General features: G+C 39.2%; 1 protein-coding gene and 1 long non-coding RNA gene across 3 annotated transcripts in view; one reads left to right on the top strand and one right to left on the bottom strand.

The window, feature by feature from the left end:
- The window catches only part of ST8SIA5 (ST8 alpha-N-acetyl-neuraminide alpha-2,8-sialyltransferase 5), a 138,366-nt gene extending 125,000 nt beyond the window's left edge, over positions 1 to 13,366 (bottom strand). For both annotated transcript variants that reach the window (XM_072605217.1, XM_072605218.1), the window contains exon 1: positions 13,089 to 13,366. In XM_072605217.1, coding sequence (XP_072461318.1) covers positions 13,089 to 13,219 — 131 coding nt within the window. In that variant the 5' untranslated portion in view covers positions 13,220 to 13,366. The remainder of the gene's footprint in view (positions 1 to 13,088) is intronic.
- Positions 13,367 to 13,501: 135 nt separating this feature from the next.
- Positions 13,502 to 15,358, top strand: LOC140501493 (uncharacterized). Its single transcript, XR_011966203.1, has 2 exons — positions 13,502 to 13,912; positions 14,959 to 15,358. It is a non-coding gene; the product is annotated as an uncharacterized lncRNA (long non-coding RNA).
- Positions 15,359 to 23,978: the final 8,620 nt, after the last annotated feature.

Genomic DNA, 23,978 nt, shown 5'->3' with positions numbered 1-23,978 from the left:
TCATTCACTTAGTTCAGGGGGAAAAGTCAGCACCCTGAACTTCAGAGAAAATACAAAGAAATAATAATCAATGAACAGGACTTCCAACTGTCTGACCATAAGCAATACATACATCACAGATGAACAGACCGATAACTGTCTGACCATACACACATAGTTATCAGAGAGAGAAGCCAACATTTGGGTTTTCAAAACCTGGGGAGGGAGGGGCACGGAAGGAGTGGGAGGGGCTCCTTAGCAGCTGTCCAGAGTCTAGTCTGGCCAAACACTTGCAATCAGTAAGCCCCAAAGTAAAACCTCACCTCAGAGTATTTATACATTTTTCAGAGCCACAGGGCATCACAATCCTTGAGAACCAGTGCATCAAAAATTAACAAAAGGAGTGGGTCTCCCCTAATCAAGCTTCCCTTAATGGGCAGGCCCATTAATGGGTGGGGAAGATCTTTAATCTTACTAGCATTACAGTAACAAAAAAATTTTTAATTTAATTTACAAAAAAGAAATATTATGAAGAATGAAAAAGGTGGCACAAGGCTGAAAGAGGACAGTTTTCCCAATGTTCATAAAAGGGAAACAGCTAAATAGAGCCTGCAAACTCTGGTTGCCTGGGTTCAAGGGTTCAATTCCTATTCCTGGTGAAATTTTAGAATACATTATTAAAGGAATAATTTGTCATCACTTATAAAATGAAGTAGATCAGCAAAAGACAACATAGTTGTAGGAGTTAGATACTTATAATTAAGAAAAGCATTTGACAAAATCTCTTCTGCCATGTTTGGGGATAAGGTAAAGATTTAAGCTAATGATTGCCCAATTTGGTAGATTTGGTTGAATAACTAGACCCAAAGAGTAGTCACTAATGGGAGCCTGTCAAATTCCAGGGAAGTTCCTAGCAGAGAGACAGAGAGACATGTCACTGGACTGTGATGATCATCATTTTTATCTGTGCCTTTGATGAAAGCAGAAATGGCATGCTTGTCAGATTTTCAGATGACACAGAAATTGGCAAGATTGCTAACACATAGGAAGTCAGAGTTCAGATAGAAAAAGATCTTAATAGACTAGAATGATAGACTGAATCAAGGAGGATGGAATTAAAGACACAATTCTACATTCGTATCTAAAAATTCAACTTCATGCTGACAGGATGGGGCAGAAATGGCAAAAGGAGTGGTCTTTGTGAAATCTAGTCAGCAGGATGACCACCAAACAGCTGATGTCATTCTAGGTTGTAGTGACATGCAGAGTCCAAAAGGAGAGAACAGTTCCACTATAGTCTGCCTTTGTCAGGACGTAGCTAGAGTACTTCATTCAGTTCTGGTAACTGCGCATTTAGAAAAGACCAATTACAAGGGATTCCATAAGGACAAACTCTTTACTTTTTATATGCGGAAGTGTAAACTGTCTTCTTAAGATTCATTAGTAATACCTGAAAAGAAAAATTGAGATGAGCTCAGTGTGATGTGATTCTAGAAAGCAAAATTGTGTAGGAAAAGGTAAAAAGAGCAATTATTTCATACAAGTAAGGTGTGAGAGGAAGAACTGATACAAAGGAATCAGGTGGGAGTGGAGGGCTAGTAGTGCTGGAACTCTACTCATCAGATCTGGGTTAAAAAGGAAACAACAAAAACTTCTAGAAAGGTAATAAAAGTCTTCTAAATTTCTAAAGAAATAAGAAAGTTAAGGAACAGGATAAAGAGGGAGGGTTAGAAAGGTGTATAGATTAAGATTTAGGAGGGTGGGGGAAGAAGAAAAGGGAGGGATCCTTAGAGGAGTGGGAAGAACAAGGAAAAGGAGAGTTAGAGGAGGGGGTAAGAGATTCTTTAAAGGGATGTAGAATAGGGAGATAGTGGGTAGAGGTAAATTAGAGGAAGGATAGGGTTAAAAGAGAGACCAGGAAGGATAGGGAGGAAAAATAGGATGGAGGGCAATACACAAATTATAACTTTGAATGTGAATGGGATGAATTCACCCATAGAACAGAAATAGATAGGAGAATGTTTTAAAAATCACAATTCAACAATATGCTACTTACAAGAAATGAGAGATATACATAGAATTAAAATAAAGGGTTAAAGTAGAATGTATTATGCATTAGCCAAAATAAAAAAGCCAATCATGATATTAAAGTCAAAGCTAAAATATATTTAATTAAAAGAGATAAATAGGGAAACTACATTATGACAAAAGGTACCATAGATAATGAAGCAATATCAATACTAAATTTATATGTACCAAATACCATAGCATCTAAATCTTCAAAAGTTAAATGTGGTACAGGTGAAAATAGTAGTACTATAATAGTGGGGGCCTTTAATCTTCCCCTCTCAGAACTATACAAATCTAACCAAAAAAATAAATAGGATAGAAGTTAAGGAAGTGAATAGAATTTTAGAAAAGCTAGATATGATAAATATCTGGAAAGAACTGAATGGAATTAGAAAGGAATACACTTTTTTCTCAGAGGTATATGGTACCTTTACAAAGATTGACCTTACATTAGGCACAAAAATTTTATAGCTAAAAGCAGATACATTATAACACTTCCTTTTCAGACCAAAATTCAATAAAAATTGTACTTAACAAGGAACCATGGAAACAGGAAAAAAAACTAATTAGAAACTAAACAACTTACCCTTAAAGAATGGATGGGTTAAACAACAAATAATAAAAACAATCAATAACTTCATTAAAGAAAATGACAATAATGAAACAACTTATCAGAACCTAATGGGATACAGCAAAAGCAGTAATCAGAGGAAAATTTATATCTCTAAATGCTTATATCAATAAAAAAGAGAAAGAGGATATCCACGAATTGGGTATGCAATTTAAAAAAACTAAAAAAAGAACAAATTAAAAATCCCCAATTAAGCACTAAATTTATGAAATCCTAAAAATAAAAAGTGAAATTAATAAAATTAAGTGTAAGAAAACTATTGAACTAATAAATAAAGTAGGAGTTGTTATTACAAAAAATCAATAAAATAGATGAACCAATGGTTAATAGGTGATTTTTAAAAAAAGAAAACCAAGTTACTAATATCAAAACTGAAGAACACTATACCACTAAAAAAGATGAAATCAAGGCAATTACAAGGAATTATTTTCCCCAATCATATGCCAATAGATTTAACAACTTAAATGAAATAGAAGAAAAAACTACAAACTGCCTACATTAGCAGAAGAGGGAATAAAATGTCTAAATAGATCTATTTTAGAAAAAGAAATTGAACAGGCCATAAATGGTCTTCCTAAGAAAAGAGCGCAAGGACCAGATGGATTTTACAAGTGAATTCTATCAAGGATTTAAAGACCAACTAATTCTAATATTAAATAAATTATTTGAAATAATAGATAAAGAAGAGGTCCTACCAAACTCCTTTTATGATATGATACCTAAACCAGGAAAAGTAAAAGCTGAGAAAGAAAATTGCATATCAGTTTTAGTAATGAATATGAATATAAAAATCATAAATAAAATACTAGCTAAAAGATTACAGCAATGTATTACGAAGATTACACATTATGACCAAGAAGGATTCATATCAGGAATGCAGGGATGGTTTAACATTAAGGAAAGCTATTAACATAATTGATTATATGAATAATAAAAGTAACAAAAATCATATGATGATATCAATAGATGCCGAAAAAGCACTTGATAAAGTACAACACTCATTTCTATTAAAAATATTTGAAAGTATAGGCATTAATGAACTTTTCCGTAAATTGATAAGAAGCATTTACCTAAAGTCATTAGCAAGCATTATTTATAATGGAGATAAGCTAGAAGCCTTCCCAGTAAGATCAGGTGTGAAACAAAAATGCCCACTGTCATCAATATTTTTCAATTTTGTATTAGAAATCCTAGCAATAGCAACAAGAGGAAAGAAAGAAATAGAAGGAATCAGAATAGGGAATGAGGTATTAAAACTATCTCTTTTTGCAGATGATATGATGATATACCTGGAAAATCCTAAAGACTCACCTAAAAAGAGAACTGAAATAATTAATAATTTCAGCAAAGTAGCAGGATATAAAGTAAACCCACATAAGTCAACAAAACCATAAAAAAAACTGTACACAAATAAAATCAGATTTAAATAAATGGAGGAATATTAACTGTTCATGGGTAGGCAGGGCCAATATAATAAAAATGACAACTTTACCCAAATTAATCTATATATTCAATGCCATCCCAATTAAATTACCAAAAAAAATATTTTACAGAGCTAGAAAAAATAATAAAATTCATTTGGACAAAAAAATAGATTAAGAATATCAAAGAAACTAATGGCAAAAATGTAAAGGAAGGAGGTTTAGCAGTATCACATCTTAAACTATATTATAAAGTTGTAATTATCAAAGCTATCTGTGACTGGCTAAGAAACAGAAAGGTAGATAGATCAGTGGAACAGAGTAAAGATACAATTTATAGCAGCAAACAAATATAGTAACCCAGTGTCTGACAAGTATGAAGACTTAAGTTTGGGGGATAAGAATTCATTATTTGGTAAAAATTGTTGGGAAAACTGGAAAGCAGTCTAGGAGAAACTGGGCATAGACTAATATCTTATACCACTTGCCAAGATAAGGTCAAAATGAATACATGACTTAGATATAAAGGGAGATATTACAAGAAAATTTGAAGAACATGGAACATATTACCTACCATACTTATAGATAGATGAACAATTTATGAACAAAAAAGAGATAGAGTGTGTTGTGAGATGCAGAATGGATAATTTTGATCACATTAAATTAAAAAGATTTTGTATAAATAAAAAAAGTGTAGCTAAGACCAGAAGGAAAGCTAAAAATTGATGGGGAATGGGGAGGGTATGGAATTTTAATAGTTCTTCAGATAAAGGTCTCATGTCTCAAATATATAAAGACCTTTGTCAAATCTATAAGAATGAGTCATTCCTCAATCAACAAATGGTCAATAAGAGTATGTATAAGGTTTCATGCTCTCATAATACCTTTGAATATACTCCAATCCCAAAGGTACCCACTGAATTAGGGAGCCATAACTCCTTATTTACCATGTGGTTATTTCTCTATTTTTGGCTTCTTGGGACATTTGCAATCCCTCTCAAACAGAGGTAGCCAAACGCTGATCTTAAGCAATTTTGAATGTGCTGGTTGTATTGTAAGAATAGAGAATTTGACTTCACAACTTAGAAGTGACCTTTGAGACAGTCCGGCCCAACAGTATCAAAATTAAATAGACAAGGGGGCAAGTAATCTGTACCTAAGGATCCTTGTAGGTCACATATTGACTTAGCTATGTGATGCCATCTATATTTTATTATATTTTTATTTGTTTTGTTAAATATTTCCCAACTACATTTTAATCTGGCTTCGGCTACACTTGGAAGTGTTGTATTGGGACCTGCATTTGACACTTCTGGTCTAGTTCAATTGTCTGAAAATAAAAATGAGAAAACCAAGTCTCCAAAGGTAAGATGACATTCCCATGGGATCCCATGGCAAGTTAAATAGTAGCTACAGGACTGGAATCCAAGGCTGCTGACTCCGAAGCCAGGGTTCTCTCCAATTTACCACACAGAAATTAAGTAAAAAAAAAATAGCACCTCCAGGCTTTCTTTCCCTCACTCTTTGTGACCAGCCTTTCCACTTCCAGAATTTATTCTCTAATCTAGCTGGTACATTTCATCCATTTTAAAGCCTCACTTTCCCCAGGCCATTCTCTACTTGAGAATTTCCAGGGGCTCCTTATTGCTCACCATTTGACACTTAAATCCCTCTACAGGATTTTAAAAGTCTTTATACTCTGTCTCTGCCCAACCTACTCATCTTCATCTGCCCTTTTCCCCAACACACTCTGTTCTTTTCAGGCCAGCTTCTTTGTCCGCTGAACATGCCATTCCCACCAATATGCTATACTATACATGGAATGTCTTTTCTCCTCCCATCTGCCTAGCAATCCAACTATTTCCTAAAATTTACCACCCTTCCTCAACCAATTTTCTCATAGTTTAACTGTACTGTTTTCATTCCCACAGCCCCACTTCTGCTTACACCATTCCACCAACATATCACACTCTTCTTTTCTTCCTCTATATATCCAGATCCTACTCACCCTTCAAGGCCTACTTTCTCCAAGAAACTTTCCCTAACTACTATAACAAGTACCATTCACTCTCTCCCTTAACCTAAGAGGCAGGTCAACAGGATGGTGGGTATAGTGGAATGAGCGCTGGTCTTAGAAAGACTTCAATTTGAACCAGCAATGTTATTAACCATTTTGAGCCTCAGTTACCTCATCTGTAAAATAGACATAACATCACTTATACCATCTACCCCACAGGGTTGTTGTAAGGCAAGCCCTTGTTAACACTTCAAGTACTAGCTTAAGAAATGCCAAAATCTGTAAGACTCCATTTTGTACTGTTCATTAATTGTTGCACCTATTGTCTTCTCTCCCTATAACAAACCTCTCTAAAGATCCTTGAGGGCAGGGTCCATGTCTCTTCTTATCTTTTTACCCCAGTTGGAGGCACAAAGTAGGTGGTCAATAAAAATGGGATGGTAGTGGATAGAGCACTTGACTTGGGGTCAAAAAGATCCTGATGGTCAGGTTATCACCACTGACAACTAAAGTTTTAGGTGCCCAGAAGTTCTCTTCCAACCATCTTTCTAAGGTATGGAATCCTGTGGAATACACGAAACCACCTCAGGTACTTTACAAGCTGTATGACCCTGGGATTACCAATTCTCTCAGGTTACATTCTAAAGGAGGGAAGCAATATGTACATTCTATTTTGGGCTGGCGAGGCTGCAGGTTCCTCATCCCTGGACTGTATCTATCCTACATCCAACTCTTGGTGACCCCATTTGGAGTTTTCTTGACAAAGATATAAAAGTAGTTTGCCATTTCATTCTCCAGATCATTTTACAGATGAGGAAACTGAGGCAAACAGGGTTAAGTGATTTGCCCGGGTTCACACAGCTAATGTCTAAGGCCAAATTTAATTCAGGTCCTCCTGACTTCAGGCCCAGTACTCTGTCCACTTTTCCACCTAGTTGCCTCATGAAGATGAGTACCCCCTCTGAAATTTAGTCTTAATTGTTGACAGGGTCACATAGCTAATGGGTACCTGAGATAATTTTAGTTGAGTGATGAGGTCAAAATCCAGACTACAAAAAGGTGGGAAGTGAAAAGAGAAAAAAATGGAGAAAGGAAGCAAATATAGACTTCTCAAAGAAAAAAAAATGGGAAAATGTGAAGAGAGAGGGGAGGGGACATTCCAGAAGAGAGAAGTGTTGAAGAGGATTCTGAGGGCATGAGTCTGGGAGATTAGGGTGATAGTGCTATCAACAAAATTGGGAATTTGGGAAGAACAGGTTCAGAGTGAGAATCATCAGAGCACAGATTTAGAGCAACAAGGTACCTTGGAGGCGATCAATCTAAATCCCTCATTTTATAGATGAGGAAACTGACACAGAGGTGTAAAGTGTAAAGCCCAAGGTCACACATACTAAACGTCTGAGGCAGAATTCGAGTTCAGATCTTTCTGACTCCCAAGTCCAGTACTCTATTCCCTATGCCACTAATTAGAAGTTCAGCTTTGGATCAACCAGACATCCAAGTGGAGGTGGACAGCAGGCACTTGAAGATAGGGAAGTAGAGTTCAGGGGAGTAGATAGATAGCTTGGGGAGGTAGGTATATAAATTTGAGAATCAACTATATAGCAAAGATCATTGAACACACAGGACTAGATGAACCCACCAAACAAGTGTGGAGAGAAAAGAGAAGAGGATAGAACCCTGGATGATAATCTCATGTGGGTGGTAGAAAGAGGATGAAGAATCAACAAAGAAAACTGAGAAGGAGCAGAGAGAGCATCATTAAAGCAAAAATTAGATGGTGTTAGAGAGACAAATGGAAGAGAGCTTGCTGAAAAGGAGTAGTCAATAGTGTCAAATGCTGCAGAAATCCCATCAAGAAGGATGGGAAATGAGAAAATTCATCAGGCAGAGTTAGCAAAACCCACCTGAGGCAAGTAGCTAAAATTTCTCTGTGAAAGAAATTCACTTCCTTAGCTTGAGCATTGATTGCCTTCTCCAGGCAGAACTTTTAAATATGAAGTCACTCACACTTCAGTATGAAGAACATTATCAGATTACTTTTCCCACTGGCTGGAAGGACATGGGGCAAGTGTAAGGATTCTGAACTGGGAAGGGTGAAAGTGCCTAAAAAGGAGAGAGAGTGAAAGATGGCAGAAAGAAAGGAGGCTAGGGACCCAGGGACTACCTTTCCAAATTTGCCTGATAAGGATGTTTCTCAGTAATTAAGCATCATAAATATTATTGGAGGTCTTTCTACATCAAGATAATTTTTATTAATAATAATAAAACTAACATTTGTATAGTGCTTACTATGTGTCAGACACTGAGTACTTTACAATTATCATCTTTTATTTGGTCCTCACAACAAACCTCGGAAGGTAGGTGCTTCTACTATCTCCTTTTTTCATATATAAAAACTGCAAAGGTTAAGTGGCTTGCTCAGAGTTTCACAGTTAGTAAGTGTCTGAAGCTGGACTGGAACTCAGCCTTTCTGACTCCATGTCTGGCATAGTATCTAGCCACCTAGAGACTCCAAGATGCTATTGCAATGTAGTAGAAAGGGTCAAGTTTTGCTGTCAGAAAAACTATATGCAAACACTAGCTCTGTCACTTACTAACTGTGAGACTGTGCACAGGTTGCTTCACTAGCTTCAGTTTTCCCATATGTAAAATGGGGGTAATAATATTGATATTACTTCTTTCCTAACATCAGTGTGAGGAACAAGCAGGAGAATGTGTGTAAAGATACTTTGTAATCAGTAAAGTGCAATCTATGTGTAGGCTAGTGAGAAGGAAGTTCCCATTCTTTCATAGGTAGGACAGAACATGCCTTAATTGGTTTCTCCAGGGATGGGGGGCTAACTGTTCACACTCTCTTGGTCATTTCCCTTTTAGCCAATGGAGTACGCCTAAGAGCCATGGATGGTCAGGATGCTTTCAGAGCACTATTCCTGAAAGTTCATGCTGTTCCCTAATTTACAAAAATGGAAGTAGTTTAGAAGCATGAGGCTTAACAACTCCCTCTCTCCACAGGTCTAACTTTGTCATTGAATAAATACGAGTGACTTGTGATCTGAGACAAGTGGTCCCGCGATCTTAGAATTTTAGAACCATGAGAGCTTTTAATAGTATGACACCAAACAAGCTTAAGATTAAAGAATCAACCAATTACTCTGACAACAGGCATTTATTCAGTACCTACTTTGTGCCAGATACTCTTCTAAGCATTGGGGATACAAAAACAAAAATGAAACTATTAGCAGAAACAGCATGATTTTTAAAAAAATCTATATAAAGTAACTACAGGATAATGGGGCAAAGGGAGGGCAGAGAACTGTCATTAGCAACTGAGAGGATCAAAAAATTAGAAATCAAAAATGGTATTTAAACTGAACTTTAAAAGAAACTGGAGATTTTAAGAGGTAGAAGTGAAGAGGGAATACATTTCTACACAGGGAGGACTTACTGCCTGGCCAGAGACTTGAAGAGAAGAAATGAAATGTAAAATTCCGAGCAAGTAGATCAGTTTGACTGGGCAGTATAGTGCATGAAGGGAGACTAAGGTATAATGTCTGGAAAGGTAATTATAAATGACAAATGGGGTAGTCTATGTTTCATCTGAGAAGCAATAGGGAGCCACTGAACCTTTTTGAGCAGGAGAGTGACATGGTCAGACTCATACCTAAGGAATGTATCACTTTGGCAGTCACATGGAAGAATAGATTAGAGAGGGAGAAACACTGAGTCTTAGGAGTTCCAAAGAGGAATGAAGTGGACTAAGAACTAAGGATCTGAAATTCTTGGATGGGATTATTGCTCTACTCCCTTCTTCTGGAATCTCTGTATGTAGTCCATCCTATACAAACACACACACACACATACACACGCACAAACACACACACATACACACATACATCTTTCTAAAACAATGATTTCCTCATATCATTCTCTTCCACTCAAGAAACCAAAATGGCTCCTGACTGACACCTGCATCATACCCAAACTCCTCTCCTTAGCTTTCAAGACCCTCCACAATCTAAACCTAGCCAATATTTCCAGCCTTATGTTCTCTTGCACTCTAGCACACAGACTTGGCCTCAGACATGCAGGCCTCCTTATTTCACTGGCCCGCATATCTCATATTTATTTCTGCCTTGACCTCTGATCAGGCTATCCAACTTCATTTCCTACCCATCATTTGCTCTTCCAAGGTACCTGCGATTTCCGATTGCTGAGAACTTAGAACCATCTTCTTCCTCTTATCTGACTAGTCAAATGCTACTCATCCTTCAAGACCTAGCTCAAATCTAAAGTCTTCCATGAAGCCTTCCCATCCTAAAGATGCTGTCAAGTGACTTCTTTCTTTGAGTTCCTTCATGTAGTCAGTACCTCTCTGGAAGATTAACCTGGTAACCTCTCTTCCTGAACTTGAACTTCTAAACTCTCAAATGTATTTATCTCATAATAATTCATATACAATTACTTTTGTATTAGAGTCTTTTCTCCCCACTAGATTCTAAATCCCCCATGAGGTCGTAAGGATTTCGTATCTCACCTAACTAGTGCTCTATCCATAAAAGGTATTTAACAGATGATACACTACATCATATAGCACTTAATTATTTTTGTTTCATGTTTGTATGATTTGTCTCTCAGGCAGGTCTGATAGATATAGGTATCTCCCCAAACATCAGAACTGGGCACATAGTACATTTTTAGTACATGGCCACTTCAATTGTTCCAGAATAATGTAGAAAGATCTAAGAATGCAAATAAAAATGATTTAAAGGGTCAAGGCCAATACTTTTTCAGGGCAGACATCAGGGTACATACACCCTGCTACAGAGAGCTAGCTCTTTAAGATGAGGTCATCCTGACCCAACAAACCAACAATAGTAAATAATAAGTTTGGTTTGCTTCTGTATGGAGCCCTATGTCCCCTATACTGCTCCAATATCACATCACAGAAGCTTGCTGGGAATGCTGCCTATTTTTCCCTCCTCACCTCTCCCTGTCCCCCCAGCTCCTTCCCCTAGCTTCAAGAGAACAAGATAGGGATGTAACAGGCTTGAACCCTTAGGCCTTCCTAATAAGATGTCCTCTCCCTGAAGGCTGACCACAGGGACACAAGCACATCTGGGCACACACACCCCCAAGGGGCAGTGAGGAACACAAATAATCAAAACCTATGGCTAGGGCAAGAAACAGGAAATTGTTTGGAACTATTGAGAACCAGGCTGTCCTTGTGGGGAGGAGAGAGTGAGGACTCAGCCAGAGGTGAGAGCAGTAACACAAGAGCTGTGCTAAAGTTTCCAACACCCTCCCAGGGTCTAGGTTGAATTATCCTTCCAAACCACTAGTGTAATGCAGGTCTGATCAGCTGCTGACTCCCAAGGAGAAGAAAATGCCCTTGAAGGTCATGTCACCTCCTGAGGGCTAACCACAAATCTAGGCACACTGGACAGACACATCTGACCTAGGTTTGAGTCTTAGCCCTTCTGTTTACCATCTCTGATGTGTAAGTTTAACTCTTTGGGTATCAGTTTCCTCAACCGTAAAATAAGGAGGTTGGACTTGATCTTTAAAGTTCTTTCCAGGTCTAAAGTCTCTCATCTTCTATTCCAAGGAACCTGTGATTTCCCATAGCTGAGAGAGCTATTTTAAAATGATCAATCATTATTCACTAGCGAGCACTTTAAATGTCCTACTCCCTCCACCTCAACCTGTATAGGCTTTTGCAGGGTGGGGAAGATAGGGAATATATGGTCAAGTGGGAGGGAAGGACAGCTGTCTCCTCAGAAAAGTGAGAAGGGAAAGGTTGGAAAAATCAAATTAGAGGAGTAAGCTTGGGGGGGTGAGGTGGGGGGAAAGCAGGTCTGGTAGCACAGAAAGAGGTGGCTGATCAAGACAAATTTGGTCCCTGATGGTAACTTCAGCTTGGGAGTACCCTGATGCAGTTCAGGACTTCAGCAGGCAGAAATGGACAGAAGCTGTTTCCACCCCTCAGAGAGGCAGAGGCAGAGGCAGAAAGAAGAATGTTTAAGTATAGAAGCTGTTATTTTCCCATAGATTTCCTAGGTCATACGTCCTGGGGATATTTCTGCTCATGTCAAGAATATTTGTTGTGAGACACAGGGGCTCACAGTTTTTACTTCATTCTCCCTGGCTCATGACAAAAATCCATCTAAAGGTAGAATCATAGATCTAAGGCTAGAAAGGACCTTGGCATCTATCTGATACAAGCAGGGGAGGAAATTGAGGCCCAGGGAGATTAAATGACTTGTCAGTATCACAAGAATCAAAGGAAGGATTTGAACCCAGGTCCTCTGACTCCAGAGTGCTCTTTCTGCTGTCCCAGAACAGATTAAACTATGGGTTTGTTTGGTTTTTTTTTACATGACAAAATCCAATGATATATAATATATATACAAATATAAATCAGCATTACTCTTGTATTCCTCCACACCACTGCACACCAAAACCTCATTTTCCCAAGCACCCCAAGTTGAACATTGGTTCAAGTTCACTGAACAAGAAACTCCCCGGGGAATTGGACCCAAACCTCCCCCAAGGGAGCCTCCAGAAGTAATTCTAGGGTCAGGTGAAGACCCCACAAACTGAGACCAGAGTTCTCAATCTTGATCCTTGCATTGATCATTAACACTCAAATGCATTTCTAATTAGCTAAAATTCGTGTTGGCATTCAAGGCTCTCCCTCTAGGGAGACGCAAGGCAGACTGTGAATATTGCTCTCCCGTATCACGGGAGACCGAAGTGTCCTCACTCATCCAGGATTCCTGACTTCTCAGATAGCTGCATTTATCTGGGCTGCCAAGGAAACTTAATGCTGCTCGGTACCCTCTGTCAAAAAGGGGAGGAGGGGAGCGCCCTGCATCATTTTTAGATGAACCCCCATCCCCGAAGCAGCTACGGTCTCCTCCAGCCAGTCCCCCAGCCCCAGCCTCAGCCCCGCATCCGACTTTCTAACCTCCTGATGTAGTTTCGGCCATACAGGATTTGTTGCAGCAAGGTCACCACGGCAAAGGCGCAGATGAAGATGAAGAACAAAGTTCGATTCCCGAGCAAATCCCGGTTGGCCGAGGGGTCGGCGTAGCCCATCCTGACCAGGGGAGATGGGGCAGGCGACTGAGTTCGGCGAGGGCTCAGTGCCCGGAGCCCGGGGGCCCAGCTGTCACTGGCAGGGGGCAAGAGCCCGTACCTCCAGCCCCTGGTCGAGGCAGCCCAGGACCCGATGCCCCATCTCGCAGCCGCCCTCCTCCTCCTCCTCCTCCTCCTCCTCCTCCTCCTCCTCCTCCTCCTCCTCCTCCTCCTTCTCCTCTTCCTCCTCCTCCTCCTTCTCCTCTTCCTCCTCTTCCTCCTCCTCCTCCTCCTCCTCCCTCTCCTCCTTCTCCTCCTCTCGGCTCCCTGGGGCTGTCAGACGAAGCACGGCACTCTCGGTGGGGTAAACTTTCTAAGCACCTTGATCGTGAGGGTCATCCAAAACCCTTAGTGCCCCTCTCCGGGGAGCCCGGGGTGCAATGCTGTCCTGGGTTGGCCGGGGCCGCGCCGACCCTCAGCCTTCCTCCTCCCTCCCTCTGCTGCCCCTCTTGCCGGACAAGCTCCCTATTTCCATTCCTTAGCTGGATTCCAGATGCCCAGATCAAGTGGGGGGGAGCAGCCAATGAGAAGGCCGGGGCTCCCACCCCCTTCCCCGGCTCCCCAACGTCCTCTGCCCTCCTCTGCTTCTGCTCAGTGATGCTGGCAGTCAGGGCTCGCCGGGAGACGTGACCGGGATGTGCTATGATCGAACAAGTAGGTAGTGATCAGGAAGATTTTCATTCAGTCCTGCAGGGAAAAGAGGAGGGGACTAGAAAGGGGAGGAGGGGGTGGGGGAAGGGAGGAGGGGAAAAGAACAGTGGCAATCTGGTTCATGAAAAGCTGTTTGTAAGTGGGGGAGGGAGGAAAGAACAGAAAATGCCGGTTGAATCAGGGAATGAAAAGCCCGATTGAGAGGAGGGGAGGAGAGGAGCTCAGCTCCCAGCCTGGCTGCATTTGCATGCGGCAGGAAGGGTGTTTAGTCACCACACTCTGTTTTCTCGGCTTTCCTGGTGATTTCTCTGGAGTAAGCAGGAACAAGGTCAACTGGGCTGTTCTTCAAGGACAGAGAAAGAGCACTTGGCTCCTGCAGGCTAATTATCACTGGACGGGCTCCCTCTACCACTGGCTGGTGGACAGACCTCCTCTGCTAGCTTTCCAAACTATTTCAAAAGAAAGAAATTCACAGGTTTCCCCACCTTCGCCCAAGGCCCCCAAACTACAGCTCTTAGTTTCTAATTGAAGTCCTGGTTGTAGTTCAAAAGAGCGGAACCTTGTCTTACCCACCCAAGCTACTATGGACTCCTTCATCCCTCACCACGAGCTCTGGGAAGCTACGATGAGCTAATCAGAAAGGTTTTGTTTAACCTCTTAGAGCCCTTAGGAGAGAGAGGAGGAGAGGAAAAGCAACAGGGAAATGCAGCGCGAATGAGCTACCTCCGAAAGACGTCCTTCTCCCCGATATATTTGTAAATTGAATTTAATTCACTTGTTACATTCTAAGTTTCTGTCTCCCATCACCATCCTGGGCACTGGTGCTTCTGAAGCCATGACTTCGAAACCCCTCCATTCTCTCGAGTCATGTGCCAGCTATGTTCAGTGCTTGATTTCTCCAAAGATATTTCTCGAGTGCCTGGGAGATACTGCAGCTTTAGAATTAACCCATCTATTGAACTCAAAAGTAATCTCAAACTCACAGTAGTGGTGAGAAAAAAAATCTTCAAGACACACGAGTTTAAACCAACATCAACTCCTTTTTTCAGCAGTTCAGGAGTCTCTGAATGTGAAGACGGGAAATCTGGCATGAAGCTTTATTATCTATACATCCCCAGTACATCGACCTTTGAAACAATTCGGAGGAGGCAGAATTTACACATTCACTGTCTATGAAAATATGTTTTGCCCAGCAAATGAAAAAAACAGAAATGTTTTGCCCAAAAAAAATGATGAAAAGGAAAAAAAAGTGTAAACACTTAAGCTACTCAAAAGAACAAACTGTTTTCAAATACCGTGATAGTATCTCCTGTCATAAAATATGCTAATTACTTGCAAATTATTCTTCTCCAATCAATTAACCATGTCTAACAAACTATTGTGATTAACAGACTACTTCAGTGTACCATATGTACTTAAAAGTAGTAAAACCTCATTACTTGAAAAACACTAATGAACTCAGACTTTTTTTACTTGAGACTGACCTTGAAGCTAACAAGTCTGATTAATGGGAAGCTGAGCCAATGTCAATAATAACCAGGTAATTTATTTAACAGTAATCCATGATTGGACTTTTAATAAATAGGGAAAAGTATTTTAAACACTATGTAACTAATATTAAAGCAAGAAATTTCTGACTTGCAAAAAAAGATTCAACTTTAACCAATAAAGTAGATTGAGGTCAACATTAGCCATGATTTGAATTTTTACCTAAAATCTCTTAGACACAGTTTAATGCCCTGCAAAAATAAACAAAATATTAGATTGCACCTCTGCTAATGTTCCTAATAATTTCTTTATCTATTCTTTATTCTCCTCAATGCTCAACACCTCGGGTTTTAGTGGGCTGCAAACTCAATATTAACCATCAGGATGCTGTGGTACCTCAAAAAGCTAATGCTACTTTGGATTGTATTTATGTCCATAATATGTCTATAGTGTCCAGAATGAAAGAGGTGACAGTCTAGCTATACTACTACACCTGGAGTACTGTCTTCAATCGGAAGGATATTGATAAGCTGGACTATGTCCAGAGAAAAGAAGATCAGGGTGGTGAAAGAAATTGAAAGCTTGCTATGTAAGAAGCTGTACAGTGAATTGAAGCTATTTATCCAGAGAAAAGGAGACTTAGTGGGCACATGAATACTATTTAAAACTACTTAGAAGGTTATCATTTGGCATAGGAATGAGACTTGTTTTGCTTGGATAGCACTCTGAGTAATGGACAGAAATTAAAGAGGGACAGATTTCAGCTGAAAGTAGGGAAGTTTTCCTAATAATTAGAATCATCCAAAAGGATAACTGGAAATTCTTTGTCACTGGAAGTCACTTCAAACAGAGGATCAATTACTACCTACAGGGGGTATTATAAGTGGAGTCTCTGACCAAATACAGGTTGATCTGATGATTTCTGAGGTCCCATTCTGTTCTAAGGTTTGATGGTCTGTGATTTACCTTAACAGCAAAAAGGTAAACATAGACATTTTAGCATTTGCCATATTCAAAAAAATATCATTTTTATCACTAATGAAGATAATTAATTAAACCTTTAGGTTGAAGATAGTTAACTTTGTCATAAGCATAATCTGCCAAATTGTTGATTATTGAAGGGCATTATCTAATTTATGGACAGTGCCCACAGTGTATAAAAGAGAATAACATTTTGCTTGGGGAGGGGTTGATGAAGTACATTTGTATATTCCAATGAACCACCTTAAACTTTCAGATTTTTAAAGTAAGTGTAATGGCATTTAATATACATATTCAAGGAACCTGTAATCAATTTAGGAAGTTTCTCTCATGGTCTTCAGATTATAATTCAGTACTCAAAGGGCTTTCTTCTTAGGTATTTTTCAGGGAAAGAAAGTTTCTTGCCAGGAAGTAAGGAATGGTCCCTTGGTTATGGTTCAGACAACTAGGCTTCACCTATTCTTAAGGCTAGCTGCCTCAGTGAGGGATTTCATTCAACTATCCCAATAGCACAGAAAGGCTTGATGAAGGCAAGATCTGGCAGAAGATTCACTTCTCAGCTCTGATATTTACAAATATGAGCCAGTGTCCTGCTGGTTGTTTCTTATAAATATACCATATTCTTATTTGATAAGCCAGATGTAGATCACTCCAGATAAAATGAGTTATCTCATTTGACAGTGATTGCCTATAAGGTTCTGACCTTTTAAGAAGATGCTGTGAATTAGGAACTAACTGAATACTTCATACTCTACTGAATTTAGATGCCCAAGGCTTGTTTTATTGGTGGTCACTATGACATGGGAGTCTACAAAAAGGCATCTTATAACTACAACCTGCTTAGTGTTCATGGTGTTTCATGAGGGCCTAGAAAGGAAAAAGAAATGAGTAATTTTCAGGAGGATCCCATAGTTCTAAGCACCTGCTATATAATTAGGATTCAGAGTGCTACTAGGTAATGAGCTCCCTGTCACTGGAGATCTTCTATAGTAGCGTCTAACTGATGTAACAGTAATGTGCAATGACCAAAAATTAATTCAAAATCAAACGTGTAATGAATCCAAAGTGTTTTTGACAGCGCTTGTCCATGTTCCATCAAGCAACTTCACTGCAGCCTTCTGAACACAAAGCATTCAAACTTTGCACTGTGCATGCCCTCAGGCCATGGAACTGCCAACTAACACTGCCAAAAGGGATCTGAGGAGAAACAGCTTAAGAAGCCCTGAGCTAGATATAAAGTTATTTGGTCATCCTTTAAATATAGGTAGGTCTTTATACTTGATCAAGCATTCTCTTTTGATACCCATAACCACCTTAGGAGGACAGAAATCATCATCACCATCTTACAGAAGCAGAAACACCTGAGTGCATTAAATGACTTGGCTAAATTCACACAGCTAAATAATGGCAGTCAGGACTAATAAGACCATAAGATTTTTGAGCCAGAAGGTGCCTTAAAGATCTAGACTTGTCAAAACAACCCTTCCTGGCACAACATTCTCAAATGCATAAGAACCAAATTAAAATGTAGTTGAGAAATAAGTAATAAAATAAATAAAAATACAATAAAATATAGATGACATATTTTAAAATTAAATCAATGTGTAACTTGAAGGGATCTTTATGTATGAATGTGTTGTTCAGTTATTTTTCAGTTGTCTCCAACTCTTTGTAACCCCATTGGGGCTTTCTTGGCACAGATACTGACTCCAGACCCAATGCTCTATCCACCTAGCTTGCCCATGACCCTGGGCAAGACATCTAACCTCTGTCTACCTCAGTTTCCTCAAGTGTAAAATGAGGACACTGACAGCAATAGGCAGCTAAGTAGTACACTTGAGTTCTGAACCTGGAGTCAAAAAGATCTGAAATCATATCTTTTAATCTTTTTTTTTTTTGAAACTGGGTTTTCTTATCTGTAAAATGAGAAATAATAAAAGTTATACTATCAGACAAAAACAACATAAATATGAGCCATCCATGTTGTAAAATAAGATAATGAATAGTGAAACAGTTTGAAGAGTATAAGTGCAAGTTACTCCTTGCATTCGGAGGTGGGTGAATCACAAACCCATTTGTGATCTCCAAACCTTATTCCCCAGCACCATTTTCCAGTTATCAGTGGAATAAATAACCAAAAGATTGATAGCCAAAGAGAGAGAAATTGTATAGCGAAATGGCCAGAAGAATCTGCCCCTGAATATGAGTAAGCACAGTCTCTATAAAATACCAGCCTCTACACACTAATGAAATGAAAAACCATTCCTATCATCCTGTCTTGTCCCAGGTTTTGAGAAATCCTCTGCTTACTTATGTGGAAGTGGGGGAAGTGGCCTCTTTCTTATTGTGGTGCTTCAAAGCAGAAAGGGGAAACCTCTCGTGTGTGTGTGTGTGTGTGTGTGTGTGTGTGTGTGTGTGTGTGTGTGTGTGTGTGTGTGTGTGTGTGTGTGTGTGTGTACAGGGAGAGAGAAGAGAGTCTCATCTTAACAGAAATAAAAAGGGACAAATCTCGTTATCATGGAAGGTATGGGTGGCTAGGAAGGATGGTTAGAAATTACTTATTATTTTAAAAGGACAAAGGTGCACTGATAGCAATACTATTGTATAATTAAGAAATGTACAGAAGAAATGTGTTTTACATGATTGCATATGTATAATCTATATCAGATTGCCTGCCATCTGGGAGGGAGAGGAAAGGAGGGAGAGAGGGAGAAAAATGTGGAACTCAAAAGTCTAATAAAAAATGAACTTTGAAAATTATCTTTATATGTAATTTGAAAAAATAAAATACTATTTGAATTTTTTAGAAAGAAATGTACAGATAAGAACAACATGGGCAGTTAGTGCTTAATAGTTTGTGAAACATTTCCCATATATGATCTCTTTTAATCCTCATGACAACCATGTGAAGTGACACGGGTATTATTATCCCCATTTTATAGATGAAGAAATTGAGACAAAGAGGTTACATGACACATCCATTGTCACAGATCTAGTAGATGTCTCAGGGAGTATTTGAGTCAAATCTGCAGGCTTGGCACTCAAGGCCAGCAGCATATAAAGCCAGAAAGGAAACCAGTATGACCCACTTTCCCCTAACAAGAAGTAGGACCCTATCTCTATCTCTCACAATTATGTCAGACTGTGAATTAATTTGGTGCTTTGTTCTCCTTCTGACAGGACTGACTTTCCAGGGAGCAGGTAAGGAGAAAAAGGAACATTATTACAATTTTATAGAAATTGTCACTATATTAAGTGCCTCATTATAGAGTTCATTTGGGATTCATGGAAATAGGTTAATCATAGTCAGGGTCAGATTAAGACAAAAATCATGGAGTTGGGCATCCTGAACCTTCTCTTTCTTTTCTCTTTTCTCCCTAAATGCTCCCTTCTCTCTACTCCCTTTCACTTTCTCCCCCATCAAAGCCTGCTCTCCAGAAAGGTCTAGAAGTCAGTCCTTTACATTTCAATGTGAAGGCAAATCACTAGGTTTTCTCTTTGAGCCAACATTTACAAGTTAAGGCTGATATCTAACAGTAGAACAAAAAACTTTATCCCCAGACATCAGGTGGAAGCTGAAAAAGCTGAATATGGAGCAGGGGCTGCCCCAGGGTAGGGTCCCAGTGGATGCAATGTGGTACTGTGAATGCTGTATTTCAAATTAAAAGTACTAACTTTGGCCCCCCAACTTACTACATGTACAGCCATGGGCAAATAATCTCCCGAGGCCTTGGTTCCCTCATCTGTAAAAGGAGAGCAGTAGACTCTCTGACAGCAGGTCCCTCTCAGTTCCAGAACTATGTTTCAGTGACCCAGAAGTCACACTATGCAGAAAATCACCAGTTCCATCTATGCTCCTAAAACTATCCCTGATCAGCATCAGCTTCACAGTGATCCCCTTTATTCTAGGGTAAAAAGATGGGATCTCAAGTTATTCTGTTTCTAACAGCCGGGAGCCATAGATCCTCAAACATCACTAATCTACTTCCAACTTAGTCCACCACTCTTATCTCCTATAAACTGTCTAATCCCCAGCAACAGGTATGGAATTCCCCTCCAGCTCAAGTCTACAGACCTACCCAACACCTAGCATGATTTCTGCCACGTAGGAAGCACTTAATACATGCTTGTTGATTGACTGATTAGTAGGAGCCTCCCAAAAGGCTCTCTGCTCTCCCAGGAACATAGGTAACAAGACAACTCTGGCTTGAATCAAAATTCATAGTGCCTGTGCATAGTCTTTTTATTCCACTGTTAGCTGTAAAACTCAATGATTTTATGGAGTAGTTTCAAATAGTTGTCTCATGCAATCCTTAAAACAATCCTGTGAAGCAGGTAGCAAAAGTAGTATTATCCTCATTTCACAAGTAAGGAAACTGAGGGTAGGACAGATTAAATGATTTACCCAAGGTCACACTAGTAAATATAAGAGCTGGGACTATAACACTTGTCTTCCAACTCCCAAACCAATGCTCTTTTCCATTACGACAATCAATCAATAAGGATTTTTTGAGCTCCTACTATGTGCAATGCACTGTTTTAAGTTCTAGAGATACATCAAAAGACAGAAGCAGTCCTAGAACTTAAGTTTACACTCTACTATAGGAGATAGCATGAATGTCATCAGGTATATACAAGATGTAGAAAAAATGAAGAGTAGCCAACTAGGAACAAGAAGGCCAGTTTACTTAAATTATAGAGTGAATAAAAGGAAAGAAAACAAAAGAGGCAGTTAGGCAGCATGGAGCCAACTGGGCCTGGAGTCAGAAAGACTTGAGTTCAAATCCGATTTCAGACACTTACTAGTGGTGTGATCCTGGGCAAATCATTAAACCTCTGTTTGCCTCTGTTTCCTCAAATGAAAAATGGGGATGATAATAGCACCTACCTCCAAGGGTTGTTGTGAGGATCAACTGAGATAATATTTGAAAGTCCTTATCACAATGCCTGGCACATAGTAGGCATTATATAAATGTTAGCTATTATCAGTTGATGCTATGCTGCAACTGTGGAGTTCAAACTCTGGAGTTTATTTCTGACTCAGCTGAAATTCTTGACTTTCTCTTCAAAAGAGTTGGTGAGACTGTGCTCTTTTAACTTAAAGCCCATAGGCTCTTTCTTGCTACGTCAGATTCTTTTAGAAAAGGCAGAGACTTGTGTCTTAAACCAGCCCAAGCTTGAGTTTCCTTTTCTTGTTTCCTTTAGAGTCTTGGACAAGCCTCTCCTGTCTCACAAAGGATTCTCAGCTCAAGATTCAAACTCTTTAGAACAAAAAGCAGGATCTGTCTGGCCAGCAGATTACTAACACCATTCTTAATATTTTCTTCTGTTTTTTTTTCTCTTTTCTCCTCTACCCCAGTTCAGAGACATGGGTACCTCTATCAAAGACCTCCCTAGCTTTATAATAAATATTCTCTATATGCCTCCCAATTTTAATCTCTGAAGACTTGTAATGCATTACTAGGTAATACTCTTCATGTTCCCATTTGGGGTTTTCTTGGCAAAGATACTGGGGTATTTGCCATTTCCTTCTCTAGCCCATTCTACAGATGAGGAAACTGAGGCAAATGGAATTGAGTGGCTTGCCCAGGGTCACATAGCTAGGAAGTATCTGAGGCCAGCTTTGCATTCATGAAGAATAGTCTTCCTGATTCCAAAAAGAGTACTCTATCCACTGCACCACCTAACAGCTCTCTACTTTAGGCTCTCCTTTTTCTTTTTTTAAAATTTATTTTATCTTCAATTCATGTAGCAGAACAAGCATTTCCATAACATAGTGCAATAAAAAAATTATTGCACATGAAACTGCAAATCTATCATGTACAACTTTCTATTCCCTCCAAATGTAAAGTAGAAATAGAAAAAATCTGAGTTCATATTCAGAAGAAGAAAGTGAGGTTTAAAAAAATCTCCTAAAAGTAATGTCAAATAGTCACAAGCTCAAAATGAGCTCTTGGAAAAACATAGAAACGAATTCAAAGATCAAATAAGAGAAATTGAGGAAAAATTAGGAAAAAAATAAAAGCAATCCAAGAAAATTATAGAAAGTTAACCAACTGGAAAAAGAGATACATATTCTTTTTTTTTTTTTGAAAGATTTAAATTTATCTATTTTTAGTTTTCAACATTAATTTCCACAAGACTTTGTGTTCCAAATTTTCTCCCCATCTTTCCCCTCTCCCCCACCCTGAGATGGCATGCCTTCTGATTACCCCTTCCCCCAGTCTGCCCTCCCTTTTATCATCTCCCTCTCTTATCCCCTTCCCCTTTACTTTCTTGAAGGACAAGATAGGTTTCCATACCTATTGCCTGTATATTTTATTTCTCAGTTGTATGTGAAAACATTTTTTAACATTTGTTTTTAAAACTTTTGAGTTCCAAATTCTTTCCCTTCTTCCCTTCCCACTCACCACCACTGAGAAGGCAAGCAATTCAATATAGGTCATACATGTGTAGTTATGCAAAACACCTCCATAATAGCCATGTTGTGAAAGATTAACTATATTTCACTCCATCCTATCCTGCCCCCAATTATTCTATTTTCTCCTTTGATCCCATCCCTTTTCTAAAGGATTTGCCTCTGACTATCCCCTCCCTCAATCTGTCCTCCCTTCTATCATCCTCTCCATTACTTTCTTCCCCCCTACTTTCCTGTAGGGTAAGCTACCCAATTGAGTGTGTATATTATTCCCTCCTTAAGCCAAATCTGTTGAGAGTAAGGTTCACTCATTCCTTCTCACCTCACCCCTCCTCCCCTCCATTGTAAAACCTGTCTCTTGCCTCTTTGATGTGAGATAATTTACCCCATTCTATCCCTCCTTCTCCCAACATATTCCTCTCTCACTCCTTAATTTGATTTTTTAGATATCATCCCTTCATATTCAACTCACCCTGTGCCATCCATCCATCCATCCATCCATCCATCCATCCATCCATCCATCCATCCATCCATCCATCCATCTATCTATCTATCTATCTATCTATCTATCTATCTATCTATCTATCTATTTCCTCCAACTGCTGTAATACTGAGAAAGGTCTCATGAGTTACAAATATCATCTTTCCATGTAGGAATATAAACAGTTCAACTTTAATAAGTCTCTTATGGTTTTTCTTTCTTGTTTACCTTTTCATGCTCCTCTTGATTCTTGTATTTGAAAGTCAAATTTTCTATTCAGCTCTGGTCTTTTCATCAAGAATGCTTGAAAGTCCTCTATTTCATTGAATGTCCATTTTTCCCCTGAAGTACTGAAATACTCAGTTTTGTTGTGTAGGTGATTCTTGGTTTTAATCCTAGCTCCTCTGACCTCCAGACTATCATATTCCAAGTCCTTCAGTCCCTTAATGTAGAAGCTGCTAGATCTTGTGTTATCCTAATTGTATTTCCACAATATTCTAATTGTTTCTTTCTGGCTGCTTGAAATATTTTCTCCTTGACCTGGGAACTATGGAATTTGGGTACAATATTCCTAGGAGTTTTCCTTTTAGGATCTCTTTCCAGAGGTGATTGGTGGATTCTATTTTACCCTCTGATTCTAGAAAATCAGGGCAGTGTTCCTTGATAATTTCTTGAAAGATGATATGTAGGCTCTTTTTTTG

This window comes from Notamacropus eugenii, chromosome 4 (genome assembly GCF_028372415.1).
Source record: "Notamacropus eugenii isolate mMacEug1 chromosome 4, mMacEug1.pri_v2, whole genome shotgun sequence".
Taxonomy (NCBI): domain Eukaryota; kingdom Metazoa; phylum Chordata; class Mammalia; order Diprotodontia; family Macropodidae; genus Notamacropus; species Notamacropus eugenii.
Note: the sequence above shows the minus strand (reverse complement) of the source record. Positions and strands in the feature narration are given on the sequence as shown.